This window comes from Rhincodon typus, chromosome 19 (genome assembly GCF_021869965.1).
Source record: "Rhincodon typus isolate 14 chromosome 19, sRhiTyp1.1, whole genome shotgun sequence".
NCBI lineage: Eukaryota > Metazoa > Chordata > Chondrichthyes > Orectolobiformes > Rhincodontidae > Rhincodon > Rhincodon typus.
Window position 1 is genome coordinate 1572916 of NC_063350.1, and position 16086 is coordinate 1589001.

A 16086-nucleotide genomic window follows, 5' to 3' on the forward strand; every position below is an offset into this window, starting at 1 on the left:
ACAATCATGTCTTTCCCAGGGTTTCGGCGATTTTCCTGCAGCATCACTGTCTCCATGACTTTCCAGTACAAAATTTCAGCAAGTCTTAGTCGCTGGATGGCAAAATCTATTTCAAAATTATTCAAATACAAAATGAGATCACATCATCATTCAGTTTTTGGTGGGAGACAGTTTCACAAAGCTTTTATTGTGGGCTTTAGGAACACTATAAGAGAGGCACAACATTTATTAAACCATTAGCTGAGCAATAATGACTAAAAGACTGACATGCAAAGACTTGGCCATACTGATTACAATTAAGGGAAATTAGATTGGATTATGTGGAATGTATCATTTTCAAACATCTCAGAACAATTCATGGATATGAAATGCTGATTTCTGATGCACTATGTACCTTTTAGAGCAAGCGCTCCCACAAGTTGGGGCTGGTACTTCAAAGGAGGTCTCAAATTAAAATTGTAGGCAGATACCTAGAGAGAGTTCTGACCAAGTTACAAATGTTCCTGCTCCAATAGGCCCTCGCTCTCAAGCTTCTCACCAAGGGGTTATGACAATTTTCAAACCTTGAAATGGATCAAAGTGGAACAAGTTTGGGAAGCACAGCTTTAAAGAGAATGGGATTGCTTTCTGGCTGGTGTAGTTTCTACCGGCAAGTAGTTAAATATTTACCGATCTTATTCATAACATTCTTGGATTTTAAATCTGGTTTTTCACAGGAGACTACTTGGCACCAGGAAACGATTCATAAGGCATCACAGATCTAAGGGGAGACGATGGAGTAGTAATAATCCAAAGCCCCAGGCCAATATTCTGGAGAATGGGTTTGAATTTCATCATGGCAGATAGTGGGATTTGAATTCAATAAAAATGTGGCCTACTGGTAACCAGTGTCGACTGTCATAAAAACTCATCTGTTTCAGTAATGTCCTTCAGGAGAGGAAATCGGCCATCTTCTCCTAGTCTGACCTAGATATGACTCCAGACCCACAGCAACGTGGTTGACTCTTCGCTACCCTATGGGAAATTAATACTAGCCTAAACAGCGATGCCTACATCCTATGAATGAATAGGACAAAAAAGTGTGATAGGCCAGCCTGTCAAAGTGTTTTGAAAGTGTGGTTGAAATGGACAATTGGATTTTTTGTAGATTTGATTTTTATTTGTTGTTGTGTTCATTAAATGAAGACTTATTAAATTTCAGGTAGCCAGTGTCCATATTAAACATTAGATCTGATCAGGAACAACTCAAAAAGCAAAATACTGAAGTCGCAGGGAAGTCGAAATAAAAACAGAATAGGGCAAGTTTTTATTCAGTACATGCCTGCAATAATATGCCTTCAGTATAGGCCTGTGGAAGGCAGCAAAATTTCAAAGACTTCTTCATAAAATTGGCACACCATCAGTTTTTTAAAATGCATCTGAATCCATTTTCTTGCAATTTTTTTTCCTTCATGTCCCGAAGGTAGAGAGTCATACTGAGGTTTAGTTTCATGCACACCTGCAGCCCTCAGGCTTTTCAAATACAGGAATTGCTGAAACGGTCAGGGCAAGAAACAGTACCAATGAAGCTGCAACTTTACAGATCAGAAAGGTGTATTTTATACAAATGTTACTGTCTACTGTTCTAATGACAAATTGCGGCATGTACTAGTAGTCCTTGTAACAGGACACAATATTACTAACAATCTTTCAAAAAGACGATTTTACGGTTAAAACGTGATGGCATTACAAGAAAAAGCTACAAGTTGAATGATTCATTAGTAATAGCTGTTAGGGAGTGTCACTAAATAGTTGGAAATTAGAAAAATATAAATTATTAAACAGGCCTCAAATAATGATCTTATAATTAAGAGGTGAAAGCAGAAGGGAAGAAACATCTTCACACACAAAATTGGTTAATTAACAGGAAGCAGAACATGTATATATGTACATATTAAAAAATGTCTTTTTTTGGGTTGGCAAGCTTATGCCAATGGAGAGCAACAAGGATTCAACAACTTACAATCTATATTTAATGCCTAAATTAAAGGATAGAATGCAATGTTGTTGAATTTGCTGATGACACAATGATAGGTAGAAAATTGTGATGTTAATATGATGAGTCTACAGAGGGACATAGATAGATGAAGCAAGCAAAAATTCGGCGGATGGGGCATTATATGGGAAAACGTGACAATGTTTATATTGGCAGTAAAATAAACTAGAAAGCAGTATATTATTTAAATGGAAAGAGACTGCAGACCTTTATGGTACAGAGGGATCTGATGTCGTGATACAGGACTCCTGAATGGTTAGTATGCGGATATAGCAGATAATTAGAAAAGTTTATTGTAAGTGGAATGGAATATAAAAATAGGCAAGTTTTGTTATAGTTGATACAACATGGGGCTGGAGGAAGACAGCAGGTCAGGCAGCAACAGATGTGTAGGAGAGTCGACATTTCGGGCCTAGATCCTCCATCAGGACTGGAGATGGGGAAGGGAGCTGGGAAATAAATAGAGGAAAGAGGGTGGGGTGGGGAAGGGAGGTGAGATGGCAATAGGTGGATGCAGGTAGCGACAGTGGGGATTGGTCAATGGGAAGGGTAGGGTGGGTAGGTGGAGAAGGAGATGGACAGGTAGTATCAGGTCAAGGATGAAGAGATGAGAGGGAGGGTTGGACATGGGATGAGGCCAGGTGTGGGGAGATGTTGAAACTGGTCAATTCTATGTTTAGGATATTAGGCTGCAGACTCCAGTTGTTGTTCCTCCAGTTTGTGTGTGGCATCATTGTGGCACTGGAGGCAGCCCAGGATTGACATGTCACCATGGGAGTGGGAATTAAAATGGTAGTGACTGGAAGATGGCATTGATTATAACGTATGGAGTGCAGGTGCTCCGCAAATCGGTCACTGAGTCTGCGTTTGGTCTCACCGATATAGAGGAGGCCACATCGGGAGCAAACGATACAGTAGACCAGGTTGGAGGATGTACAGGTGAGCCTCTGTCAGATATGAAAAGTTTGTCTTGGGCCTTGGATGGAAGTGAGGGGGAGGTGCAGGGGCATGTGTAGCACCTCCTGCGGTCGCAGGGCAAGGTGTCGGGGGTGGTGGGGTTAGTAGGGAGTATGGAGGGAACGAGGAAGTCGCAGAGTGGGCGGTCCCTACAAAAGGCAGATAGGGGAAGGGATGGAAATATCTCTTTGGTGCTGGGGTCGGATTGTAGGCCCTCCACCTTCTCCAGCACTTACATTTGCTCCTGACATGGCCTCCTCTACATCGGTGAGACCAAACGTAGGCTCGGTGACCGATTTGTGGAGCACCTGCACTCCATACATCTTCCGGTCACCAACCATTTTAACTCCTACTCCCACGGTGACATGTCTTTTTGGGAATCCGAAAGTATCAGTTTTCCACATTACACCTCATCTGCCAAATTTTGGCATTCTCAAAACGGAGTACAAAAGTTAATCAGCTTTGATAAGCTTCTCACCTATATGAGAACCAGCCTGGCTTTCCATTGGTTGTGTGTAGTAATAGCAGAAAGTCTCCCCCATCTTTTTCATGCGGGCTGTTATAGCTTCAACTGGGTTCCGAGAACAGGAGCTGAAATCAGTGAATAATTCTTTATAATTGTTAACCTGCACAAAAGATGAATTAGAGGAGGGTTTGGGGGGAAAAAAAAGTGTGCGCAATATCAAGCAATGTCACATTGTACCAGGTACGTGTCTGTCCACATTTCATGAAATATTGTAAAACTTAATAATTTTGTCATAAAAAAGAACCCAGCTATTTTGTTTAATTTACAAATTTCACACCTTATTTACTGCTGTAAAAGTTTATAGATATGACAAGATGGACTAGCCAAGGGGCTTTCAACTCTGGAAGCTCACCACCACCTTCTCAAGGGCAACTAGGGATGGGCACGAAATGCTGGCCCAGCCAGCAACGACCACATCCCACAAATGAATAGAAGAAAAAAGCCGTTTCTGTCAGTGTGGCTACAGAAGTAAATAGTATAAATTGTCACAATTTGCCATTTGGCATTATTGTGTTTGCCCTGACAAGCACAAGACAAAAAGCTGCAGCAATTTTTTTCTTAAATTGCAATATTCAAGTTCTATGCTGTTAGGGAAATGAATGGGCATTCCAGAGTGAGATGCGTACAGCAGCAATGACAGCTGATCCACTGGTACAGCCTGCAGGAGGGTCGAGTTGGGAAGATGATTGGCAAGGTTGGCACTAGCAGGGGGAATGGATGGGAAAGTCAACAAGGATGTAGGATGGATTACCACTTGTAATGAGACAGTGCCAAGTGCCTTGGTGACTTGTAGAGAATTGCCCAAGAAATACATAGGAATACTGTTTTATCTAGCAGGGAGTCTATCATAGAATAGTGGTTGGAAATTGAGTTCAACAGGAGCTTGATAGTAACACTCTCATTTTCCTCTCCAATTTTGCAGTATGCTGGACTGTATAAGGTAACTCCAAATAGTGAAGATCAGAAAATCAAGAATGGAGGAAAACAAAATGCATCATATCTTTAGGTAGTTTAGTGACAATACACAAAGCCACTAAGGTAGTTTAAAAATGCTTTGCTCACTTGAAAACCTGCAGCAGATGCTCACTTGGAGTGTTCTTGAGTCCCGTTACCATGGTCTGTAAACGACCTACGCTCTGTGTGGCCGATGACACTGGTGTTACAACCAGTTCCTTCTCCTTCAAGTACCGTCTTCCTGTCAAGGGTGTTGAAGGTGCTAAAGACTTTGTCTATTAAAACATCACAAGGAGAGATTAATATTTAAACTGCCTCACCTAAAACACTCTTGATAAATTTCAATATAAGCAGTATCTTAAAGCATCAACTGAGAGATTATAACTATCATTAAGGTTTTGGGACTTGAACTTCAGTGGTCACAAGCAGGCAGGCCCTCAGTTAACATCTTTTTTGCCAGTGCTACACTTTGGTATTGCACTGATTATCAGCCTAGATCACGAGGCCATGTCTTTTGAGAAGGACATGAAGGTCTGACTCCAATTACAAGGTCGAGAGAGAATAAACATCCCAGCAACAACTTGTTTGGAACCCAGGGTGAAATATCGAGTAAAGTTGAAGGTATCAGCAACGACAGACGAATTTGTCAGTGGTGCAATCAATTGTTGAGCACTAAAGAAAGTTTAATTACTTTTTCGAAGTGCTGTTGAAGGTTACACTCGACTTGGATTCTTGCCGATAGTTTCCCAACTGAAGCATCCGCTGCAGATTTGCTTGGAGTCCCTATTTCTTCATCGGCATCTTCTCCCAGAAATATCCGCTCATCAAAATCCCCTACGGTCAGAACATACTCTTCATATTCCTTGTTTATTGCTTTGCTGTACCAAATAAACACAATGACAAGAAAAATTCATCACAAATGAGCCAGCACCCACACCTACACAACAATAGAAATGTTAAGAAGGGTCCCGACCCGAAACGTCAGCTTTCCTGCTCCTCTGATGTTGCCTGGCCTGCTGTGTTCCTCCAGCTCCACACCGTGTCATATTTGCTCCTCCAACTCTTTCCCACTATTCTGGTATCTAAAGGACACGTCCAACAGTGCAGCTGCTCCCTTTTTCTTTCTGATCTCAACCCAAATGGCCTAGTTCGATGCCTCAATTAGCACATCATCACTCCTCACAGCCCTTATTGATTCTTAAACCAACAATGCCATGTCCCTATCTTGTCTTACCTACTTCTCTACCCTACCTGGAATATTATATGCAGGGATGCTGTGCTGCCATCCTTGCACTTGTTTAAGCTAAGTTTCATCTTAATTGCAACATCTCTGTACCACATGCCTGTGCTCTCAGCTTATTGGTTTTAGGTTTTCTATACGAGTTGTACTCACATATATACCCTTTAATAATGCTAAAGTCCTGCGCTGTACACTTTTTAATATTTTTAAAATCAGAGGTTGCCTTTTAGGTTGGAGATGAGGGGAATTTATTTTAAGAGGGTTGGGAGACTTTACAGCACTGTGCCTCAGAAAGCATCAAAGGCAGGGCCATTGAGAATTTTTAAGACTAAGTAGATGATTTCTTGTTAACCAAAGGAATCAAAGTTATCAGGAATAGATAGAAAAGTGGAATGAGGAACTCAAATGATCCTAATTGGCAGATTTCAATGGCCAAATCACCTCCTCCTGCCCTTAATTTGATATTTGTATCATCTGCTTCCTCTGTCTTTCAATGTCGTTATTTAAAGTTCTGCCTCCTGTTCACTAGTCGGAATTTGATCCCAGATTCCCATTCCCCAGCCAGTCCCAACGATTTTCCTGTAAAAATATTCATCCAGATTCTCCAAGATGTAGGCCACCTGGCTTGATTGGGCCCAGGTTTCCCAGAACCAGTCCTGACACTCTAGAATTCTGAGGTCTGCCCTCCTACGCCAGCTTTTCAGCTGTGTTCAATTGCTCAACTCTCCTATTTCTATACTTTGTAGCACGTGGGACTGAGAGTAATCCTGAGACTATTGCTTTAGAGGTCCTGCCTTTCAACATCGTATCTGGCTCCATGAAATATGCTTTCAGGATATTATCTGCATCCCCTGTGATGCCAGAGACTTGGCTATAGTTGTACTCGCCACTAAAATCACTTGCTGCACCAGTGTCCACAATGGAATACCAATTAGCAAGCACACTTGATTCACAGAATTCTTGCAATACCTGCTTTTGAAACAGTTGATGGTCACCCATTCCCTTTCTGCCTGTAATCTGCAGCATGAACACCTCTTGAACATAGTATCCATGTAGTCCTCTGTCTCAGAGATGTGCAGCTGTAACTCCAATCTCTCCTCAAGTTCCAAAACCTGGAGCTCAAGCTTATGCTACTGGTGACACTTTCTGCAGATGTGCATGCCTCCGCAATGTTGTAACCATGACTTCACACAAGTTGCAGAGCAAACCCCTACTTGGCTGAACTGATCCACCATCCTGTAACTTTAATTATTTATTTCAATTAGAATAACTTACCAGTGCTCATCAATCAATCAGTTTCCTTCCAGGTGATGAATTAATAGCCAACTAAAGGAGGGTGAAAAAGCTTGAAGGACTCTTCCTCCCACCCCCTGACAAAACTCCCACTTACACTCCATATCACCAAAGAGGCATTCATGCGTCTCTCACATAGAGAGAAAGGTGCGCAATAGGGAAAAGGAATGAGGATTTCTGGTTTTTGTTTGGAATTCTAGCTGAGAATAGAATACAAATCTGTCTCTCTTAGGTGCAGTAATTTATGTATTTTCTTGGTTAATGATTTTATGTAAACTGCAACTGGGCAGTCTCAATCCAGTTCCTAGTGGTCAAGCACCTGAAGCATGTAACAGTTCATAATTTCCTTATTTCAGAGTTCACAACTTATCCATATGCAAGGAAGAAAAAAAAAATCAATGTACAGTAGGAAAGTGCACAAGGATATTAACTGAGTATTAAAGGAAAATATCACAGAAGTAGGAAATATGAAATAAAAATGTTCCAAAGAACAGTTATACCGAACTAGAAGTGTTAGCACTATGTCTCTTTCTCAGATGCTACCAGACTTTCTCCAGCATGTTTTATATTAACTATGTAAGGTAGTTCTACGGTGTCTTTGGTGTATTCAATAAGGACATTGGGAGCCTGAAGTAGAATATTTTCCCACTCCAAGTATTCTTATCCTTCACTAACACAACAGTTTTACCTAGAATTGTGCTTGCATACAGACCAAGCTGCAGATAGGGTCCAAAGTCCCACAAAGGGTCTTCAATCTCTGTTGAGTTAGCTTATCTCAATTCATTAACCAATGCTGGTTCGTTAACAAGTACTGTAGCATCAAAAAACAGATCTAGTTGGCATACCTCCCTGGATTATGAACTTTGCTGGTACAGAATATCTAACAATTTTGTTTATATCATAGTTACTGCACAAAGAAGAACTCACTCTGAAAAACAATATTCATAACACTACATAAATGTGTGTTTCTGTCATTTATACCTATAAACTGTATTAAAAATCTTAATGCATATTTTCTGTCCAGAAACTTCAGGTTCCAATTATCATACTACACCAAGGCTGGCAAAGTCCACTAAACAGTCCAAATAACATGAACAAAAAATATTTTCAATAGATACCAAAATGGCTAAGTAAATATCTTAACCATATCAGATTTTAAAAAAAAATGCATCAACCTGGTTTCTTAATAAACAATAATTGGTTTATTATCAAAAAACAATTTATTGACTGAAGATTCAATAATTGGTTGACATACAGTCAGTAATATAGAAGAATAAATGTTTATCTACTCCGAATACCCCAAGATAGACACACACTACGGGGGGGCGGTAATGTGTGTGTGTGCGGATCCTTGCAGGGCTTGGCTTTCTGAAAAGACAACCTTGGGCCAATGAGTTAATTCTCAACGGCGAAAGGATAAAGCATACCATGTTCTCAAGTCTGTTGCTGTGATGTACTGGCACATATGGTCAAGTCACTAATCACAGATGTCCCTAGAGTCTTTACTCGGAAAATATTTCATTGAGAAGTTCCTTCATTCATTCAGAAGAACAGAGAAGTTCCACCATGAACTCAACAAGACAGTTTTCTTTTCAGAAATGGGAGTAAATCAGCAAATTGCAGAGTTTTTGCTCTTGTTCCCCAACTAATTCCAGGTACCAAAGCACCTTACATCCAGTCACTGTTCAAAGAGCGCAAGTAGGGGCTAATCATTAGTTAGGATTTCTAGGCAGACGGCTACAAAAAACTTCAATGTTCACAGTGACCTTTCAATGACTTCTTTTACAGAAACCACTCTAAGTATTTCCACAAATAAATCCATTTTTCCACAATTCTTCAAAATCCAAGTTTTCCAACAAGTATTAAATACGAAGCCACTTTGTAAAAATATTTTGTAGGTTATATTTTAACTTGCAACATTTGAAGCTACACCACTGGAGAAAAATTTTCATAAACACATCCACTTAAAAAGGTAAAATGTGTTTGCTTGTTCCCTCCTCTGGTGCTGCTAGCATGCATCGCTGTCATAAACCAGTAGTTTACCCGAGGACCAATGTCAATCCATATAAACACTTGTACTATTTCTTTTGGTCTCACCCCCTGCCTTTCTGCTTCTGGTGGCTTATGTACAATTTGTCATGCCCTCAAATCCTCAGGTGACACAGCAGTTCATCACAAGAGATGTGGTTTTAAACCCACATTCCACAACTTTATAACTTAGCATGCTGGAACATCAGATACGTCTCTCTCTGATGTGGCTTGGCACTCTCCCACAATTTTACAATAATTGGACCTAGAATTACAGCTTGATTCTGTCAAGGTTATACTAAGTATATATGAAAAATGGATCATATAATTTATGTTTAGGAGGAGGAGGGGGGAAAGAAACAGTGCCTCTGCGGCTGGCTGAACTGACTATTTTAAAGCTGAAACTCGATGATGAAGTTAGTGACAAAGCTACAAAATAGCATATGTCCAACACAACGTGTAACATGTTTAAAATACTAATGTGGCATGTTAATAGACTCCAAGCATATCCAATCTCTGTCACTCATGCAAGATCCTATTTCTATAAGCAAGCTCTTGCTCCCGCTGATCTAAATATGATGGTGTACAGGTGGTCAGTTGGGGTAAATAAAAACAAGATGCTGGAGATATTTACTCGGTGAATTGGGGTACCTTGCAGATAAGCACTGTTACTGGGTAGAAATTGGTCATTTGCACTTCACCTCAGAAAACAAGTATCAGCCAATCCAGATATTTTCCATAATCGATTTGATTTTGATTTAAGCTTTCCTGTCATGTGTACTCAAATGCAGAAGTGTACAGTTGCTTCACACACAGTGCCATCCTAGGTATGAAGGTACCCAGGTACAAAACTTAAGTAACATAGAGAAACAAAGTTAAAAGTAAAACATTACCATAGGCTGGGGTACTAAACAGATTGATTTATTAACTAGCAGAGACCTGAAAATTGTTTACTGTCAAATCAGACATATGTAGTTAAACAATACCATAATTTCATCCACCCATTTTATGTGATGTTAAATGCCATCCCCTCCTTCACATTCTTCCCTTGCTATCACTGTAACATCCTCATCCTATGAAATCCTCCTATATGTGTCACTTCATCCTCCCAATCAGCCTTCTCATGTCATTTTCATCCCAATCCCTTATTCTATCCTTTCTTCCAGTACCATCCTGAACCCATCCCGTATGATAATGTTTCCCACACTAGCTTGCCTGGCTTGCACTGGATATCTTTTATTTGCCGATATCTCTGGTGCATCTTTAGATATACAGATGAGAGTGAATCAGATAAAATCTTTTGCGTGAAGTTACTGCATATGCAGGATATACACAAACGAACCTCGTCCCAGTAAGTTAAGCCTTAACCATTTTCACTTACGTTCCTCTTCTGTTAACACTGCTTATTATTGTAGCTGCAAATTGCATCAACTATTCCCAAATCCAGATCTTTGCTATATACTGAGGAAAGCAACAATTCTAAGATGAACTACTGGAGACACCACTTCTTATGTCCACTTTAACCCGCTACTGTGGCTCCATAGGCATAACCAAGCTTTTAACTCACTTGTTGTCTGTAAAATTGTTCACATCCAGAAGTCCTACGAGGAGCTCACCGTTTCCTTTCAAAATCTGAAATCAAAACCTCAATGTTAGAGAGCATTAAAATGATTCAAAACTTACTCAAGTGTTTACTCTCTTAATGGCTGTTCAAAATGAAACAGGATTCACTGAAGTGTGTATGTGGGAGTATAGGTTGGGGGAAGGAAATAAATTGGATAGCCATCTGAAAAAATAAAGGCGTGAAATGCCATAGGTATGCTCCCACCTACACAAAGAAGTACAACCGAGCAAGTAACTTTTCATATCCAAATAAGCTCATGATAATATTAAATTTTGCACTGTGGTGAGGATAGAGAGGGAGAGGTGACTAAACATACTGGGGGACAGTCACCTGAACGGTAACAAATGATATGGAATATTTAAAATAAATAGTTATGGGGTCCCTCTTGAAGCATTTATTGGTTGCAGTTAAAATAATGCAAGAAGGGATGGGCGTGAACTCAGAACAGACAAAGTGAATAAATGACTCATTTAATTACATCATACAGATGATAGTGAGCATGTGGAAACAATGAAGGCCAACACTATCAAAAAAATCATGAGAAGCTGGGTAACTTTTTTTTTTGAGAAGTAATTGAAGGGCATAAGAGTCCAAGTACAGTATGGTGCATTGCAAATAGGATCAGAGAAGAATTTTTCCTGGCTTGTACATTCCTATGTAATGAAACTTTCCTGAGTTTACTGGATAGTATATGAAATGATATGTTATCACTAATACTTGCTTCATTGTTATCCTGGTTTACCTTTCTCTCAAACAGCTTTTTAATGTAAGGTTTCCAGTAGTGCTCCTTGATGCCTTTTGCTTCTACAGTGAGTCCATCATGCAAGTCACAAAGTTTGTCAATGATGCATGGAGGTTGCACTGGGGGCTTATAGTCCTGACTGTTAAACTCTGGTGGCAAACCTGCCAAAACACAAATGTTATAAACTTAAGAAAAAATAACTAACTCAGACACAGTTCCAAAGTTAAATAAAAACAGGTGGTGGTGTGTGAAACAATGGTTTCCAATTTACAGCTAATAGCCTAGTTTGAATTTTAAGTTTAGCCAAACACTGTTGCTCTATCCATTCTATCAAATCCTTTTATCTTTCTGTATGTCCCAAACAGAATGAAAACAACATTTACATAACCCATATGCATAACCTAATTCTTAGAAGCCAGTGCTAGTTTATTGAAGTTTTATTACATTCCAACATGTGTCTTCACTGTAACTGCAATGGATTACTGTTCACCTGAACTAGGATGGGAGCCTTGCCCTAGCAGAACGGATGTACAGTGAGGTGGAAAACAGTTTAAAACCATTAATACCAGGATGTGAAATTAGCATGGTCATCCAAAGAAAGGGCAATGCCTGTTACCTTTCTGGGTGTTTGGGGGAATGTCTGCAGCAACTGTGATACTTCTGGTCTTTGCATGAAAACACCAAATGTTGTTGAGGTCTGTGCTGAATTCTATCTAAAAGCGCACTAAAAATAATTACAGTGCTTGCCTCCATTATCACTACTCAGTGGGATACTATGCTGGAAGGTCAGTACCACACATTATGGTGTCATCACAAAGATGAAATGACTTAATCAATATATCCAAAGTTGCCATTTACCTGACTGATGAGCCCAGATTACAAGAAAACAGTCATCACATTCCTGCACAAGGAAACAGCTTTTTATCACAAACAGATTGTTTTTAATCCACGGCATGAAAGAAACACAAATAACAAATTTATTACCTTGTACATAATGTAAACTCTAACTCTTTTTAGCATACAGAGACAAGACACAAATATTACAGGAGGAAGGAACGAGGGGAAAAGACACAGTGAACTACATTTCTAGAACTAGTTCAGATCACAAGCAATGAGATATTTCCCTCCAGATCCTCTTGACTCAGAGGAAAACATGAGATTGTGGACATGCAGTTTCTCAAACTTTCATTCACAAGTTGGGGATTCAGACTTTCAGTGTCTCTGAAGGTTTTTTTTTCCTTTTTCTTTTGAAGGAGGGAATTCGGAGGGCAGGAAAAAGAGAGAGGAGAGGTAGAGAGGGAAGGAAGAAGAGAGAAAAAGAGAGAGTGAGTGTGAGCGGGAGAGAGAAGCAGGAAATTTCCACAAGAGAAGTGGTCTGCAATGCAGAGGCTTCTACGCTCCTTTTTAGGGTGTCCTTGTATTGTTTACACTGACCATCTTGATGTTTACTGAGACAATTCACATTGAAGGTGTGAAATCATCCATGCAGCATATATGGCTTGCCATTTAGCTGAATTTTATGGGGCATGGTTTCCATGTTGTTGATCCCAGCACAATGGAGGAAGTCACTGTTTGCAATTTGTCTTGCCATCGAATTCTCGCAATGGATTTCAGGTACCTTTCTGGGATGCTTCCACAAATTTTGCACCTTTAGCAGAGCCAGTATTCTGTCCCTTACACCAAGGTGGGGGTAAAGAAAATGGATGTGTAGCTTGAGATAACACGGTGTGGAGCTGGAGGAACACAGCAGGCCAGGCAGCAGAGAAGCAGGAAAGCTGACGTTTCGGGTTGGGACCCTTCTTCATTTCTGCCTGGCCTGCTGCGTTCCTCCAGCTCTACACTGTGCTATCTCTGACTCCAGCATTGGCAGTTCTCACTATGTCTCGTTGTGTAGCTTGATTGTTTTTAAGACTTTAATTGTTTCTAGCATTCATGGAGTCAGCCATAGTGAAACTAGCTATCTGGATGCATGTAGTGATAACTTGACATTCCTGGAGAATAAATGATCCAAGATATGACCATTTTTCTACAACTGGTACCATTCACAATTACGTTTGGAACTTCATAACACATGCTGAAACATAATTTGAGCCTTGGAAATCTGAAATAAAAACAAATTGCTTGAGAAACTCAGTAGGTTGCCAGCATCTGAGGAGAGAAACAGAGTTAACACTGCGATTCCAATACGACTCTCCATCAGTCTTCGATGCACTGACTTGAAAACTATTGAGATTTGGACATTTTTGGCAGCACTTGGTGATTTGTTTGCCATAGTTTGGATGTCTTTCTTGTTGAAGACAGCTAGTACAGTCAACCACTAGTAAGAGTTCTCCGATTACTGCGTCTCGGACTTTGGTGGCCATATTGTCTGGAGAGCTTGAACAGATGCCCTGAATAGAACGAAACTTTATGTTGATGAGTCAAGATATACGTACCGGCTGCTGTGAAACTCTACTGATGCCATTGCAAATTATGCCATTAAGTTGCTAACATCATTCACCTGAATCATGATTTTTGAAATATTTTAAATATTGTGAATCAAATGGGAAATGTACATACAAAATCCCATTGGAAAAATTAATTTAGTAGGATGGAAGCATTAAAAGGAAGTTGCATGGCTTGCAAGTCTTGGCAACACAAATGAGATTGCAGGCTCTTGATTAGGATTTATTGCCACATCATTTCACAAAAGATTATGTCATGCTCTGTAAAATATGTGGGTCAAAAATCACCTCTTACCTTCAAAATTTGGGTTAAGCAGTTCTCTTCTATTAGGACACAGTAAAGCATTTCCAAACACGAGATCCAGGCAACAGAGCAAGAGATGGTAAGAATTTACAAGGTCATCTCCAATCATACGGAAATTGCCTGCAATACACAAAATTGAAACAGGATTGACCTGAAACATTAGCTTGATGTTTCTCTTTCTCTTTCTCTACAGATGCTGTCTGCATGCTGAAAACACCTGGTATTTCTGATTTTTATGGATTTAAATATCAAAACTCATTCTTTAGACAGAAGGGAGTTTCATAAGTAGTATTTCCCTGCAGCATGAAACAATTTTCTCATTTCTGTACACAGCAAGTTTTGAAATGAATCCTTGGAGGTGTAATAGGAATTCAAATCTTATTCTGTTTTGAAGAAAGTCACAGACTTGAAATATACACTGTTTCTCTCTCTGCAGATGCTGCCAAACATGGAGTTTCTCCAGCAATTTCTGTTTTTGCGTAAGATGCACTGTTTGTTAAACACATTCAGAAATCATGTGGGAGAACAAATGCAGCAGAATTTATAAAAACTTTGTTGATAAACAGCTAGGTCAGGCAGCATCTTTGGAGGATGGACAAAATTAAATTCTAGGTCCACAATCTCACACCTCTTAATTAAAAGGCTATCAACTGAATCAGTAGGTCCAAATTTTAAAAAGCACAAACTCACACATGGTTAAAATCAGTTTCATTAACCATTTCTCTTTCCACAAATGCTGTCAGACTTGCTGCGTGTTTCCAGCCTTGTCCACTTTCATTTTAAGATTGTTAGCTTTACCGTAGTTTGCATTTGTATTACGGTAAATGGTTATGGCTTGGACAGGAGAACAGTCAAATAATATAATTCAGGGGTCAGCTCTGGGTTGGCTTTAATGGTCGTTTGTGCATTCAGAACAATTCCATGTGCCTATCTTGATCGCTTCTTATATTTTCTTTCATCAAACCAGATATCTAACTTAGCTGTAAATTCCAACATCATTGCTTCTATAATAAAAACAAACAATTCTGATGAAGGGTCACTGGATTCGAAACGTTAACTCTTTCTCTCTACAGATGCTACCAGACCAGCTAAGTTTATCCAACACCTCATCATTTCTCCTTGATCATTAACCCTTAAAATAAATTCTGCAGCCTCATGATCCTGTGAAGACTTAAATCATATTTGTTTTCTTTCTATAATCTCATAAATGTAATGCTCCTTGGTCTAGACCCTCCCATCACAGGCAAGTAATCTTTGCACTTGCATGTGTTATAATTAAACATTATCAGCACTGGCTTGGTGGAATTACCCTTGTCTGAATCAGAGGGCTGTGGGTTTGAGATCCACGCTAAACATTTCAACATATTATATAGGCTGGCCCTTCTGGGCAAAACTAAGGGAGTGCTAAGCAGTTGGAGGAGCAGTACTGAACAAATGCTGCATCTAAGAAGAGTTCTCCAGATTAGAAATTAATCTGAAGCATCCCTTTATTGAATGGGTCTAACATGATTCCAATACTGGGGAAAAGATAAAGCAGAGCTCATTCCAATACCATGGCCAATAGCCATTCCTCAAACAACACCATAAAGAGATGAGATAACAGGAAAGCTTTTTCTGAAGAAAAGTCCCGACCAGAAACATCAGCTTTCCTGTTCCTCTGATGCTGCCTGGCCTGCTGTGTTCCTCCAGCTCCACACAGTGTTAACTCTGACTCCAGCATCTGCAGTCCTTGCTATCTCCATAAAGAGATGATCTGTAGCCAAATCACTGGTGTTAGTGGGGCCTTGACAGCATTTCAATAGTACTTAATCTGTTTTGAAATGCTTTCAGTCACCCTGAAGTACTATACGCCAGAATGATAAAGCAAGGACCAAGGCCATTGAGCTCATCCACTGTGTATGAGCTCCACAGAGCTACTTACTCTTGGTCAATTATATAC

The 16086-nt window shown here is 39.8% G+C and overlaps 1 protein-coding gene across 3 annotated transcripts in view; it reads right to left on the minus strand.

Moving 5' to 3' along the window:
• The window catches only part of rbl1 (retinoblastoma-like 1 (p107)), an 84335-nt gene that overhangs the window by 50408 nt on the left and 17841 nt on the right, over positions 1-16086 (minus strand). For 2 of the 3 annotated variants that reach the window (XM_048608161.1, XM_048608162.1), the window contains exons 5-11: positions 14139-14267; positions 11400-11560; positions 10601-10665; positions 5164-5350; positions 4581-4747; positions 3471-3583; positions 3-106 (exon numbers count right to left, since the gene is read on the minus strand). In XM_048608161.1, coding sequence (XP_048464118.1) covers positions 3-106; positions 3471-3583; positions 4581-4747; positions 5164-5350; positions 10601-10665; positions 11400-11560; positions 14139-14267 — 926 coding nt within the window. Of the gene's footprint in view, positions 1-2; positions 107-3470; positions 3619-4580; positions 4748-5163; positions 5351-10600; positions 10666-11399; positions 11561-14138; positions 14268-16086 lie in introns of those variants that run through there. The other variant, XM_048608163.1, reaches the window with a different exon arrangement.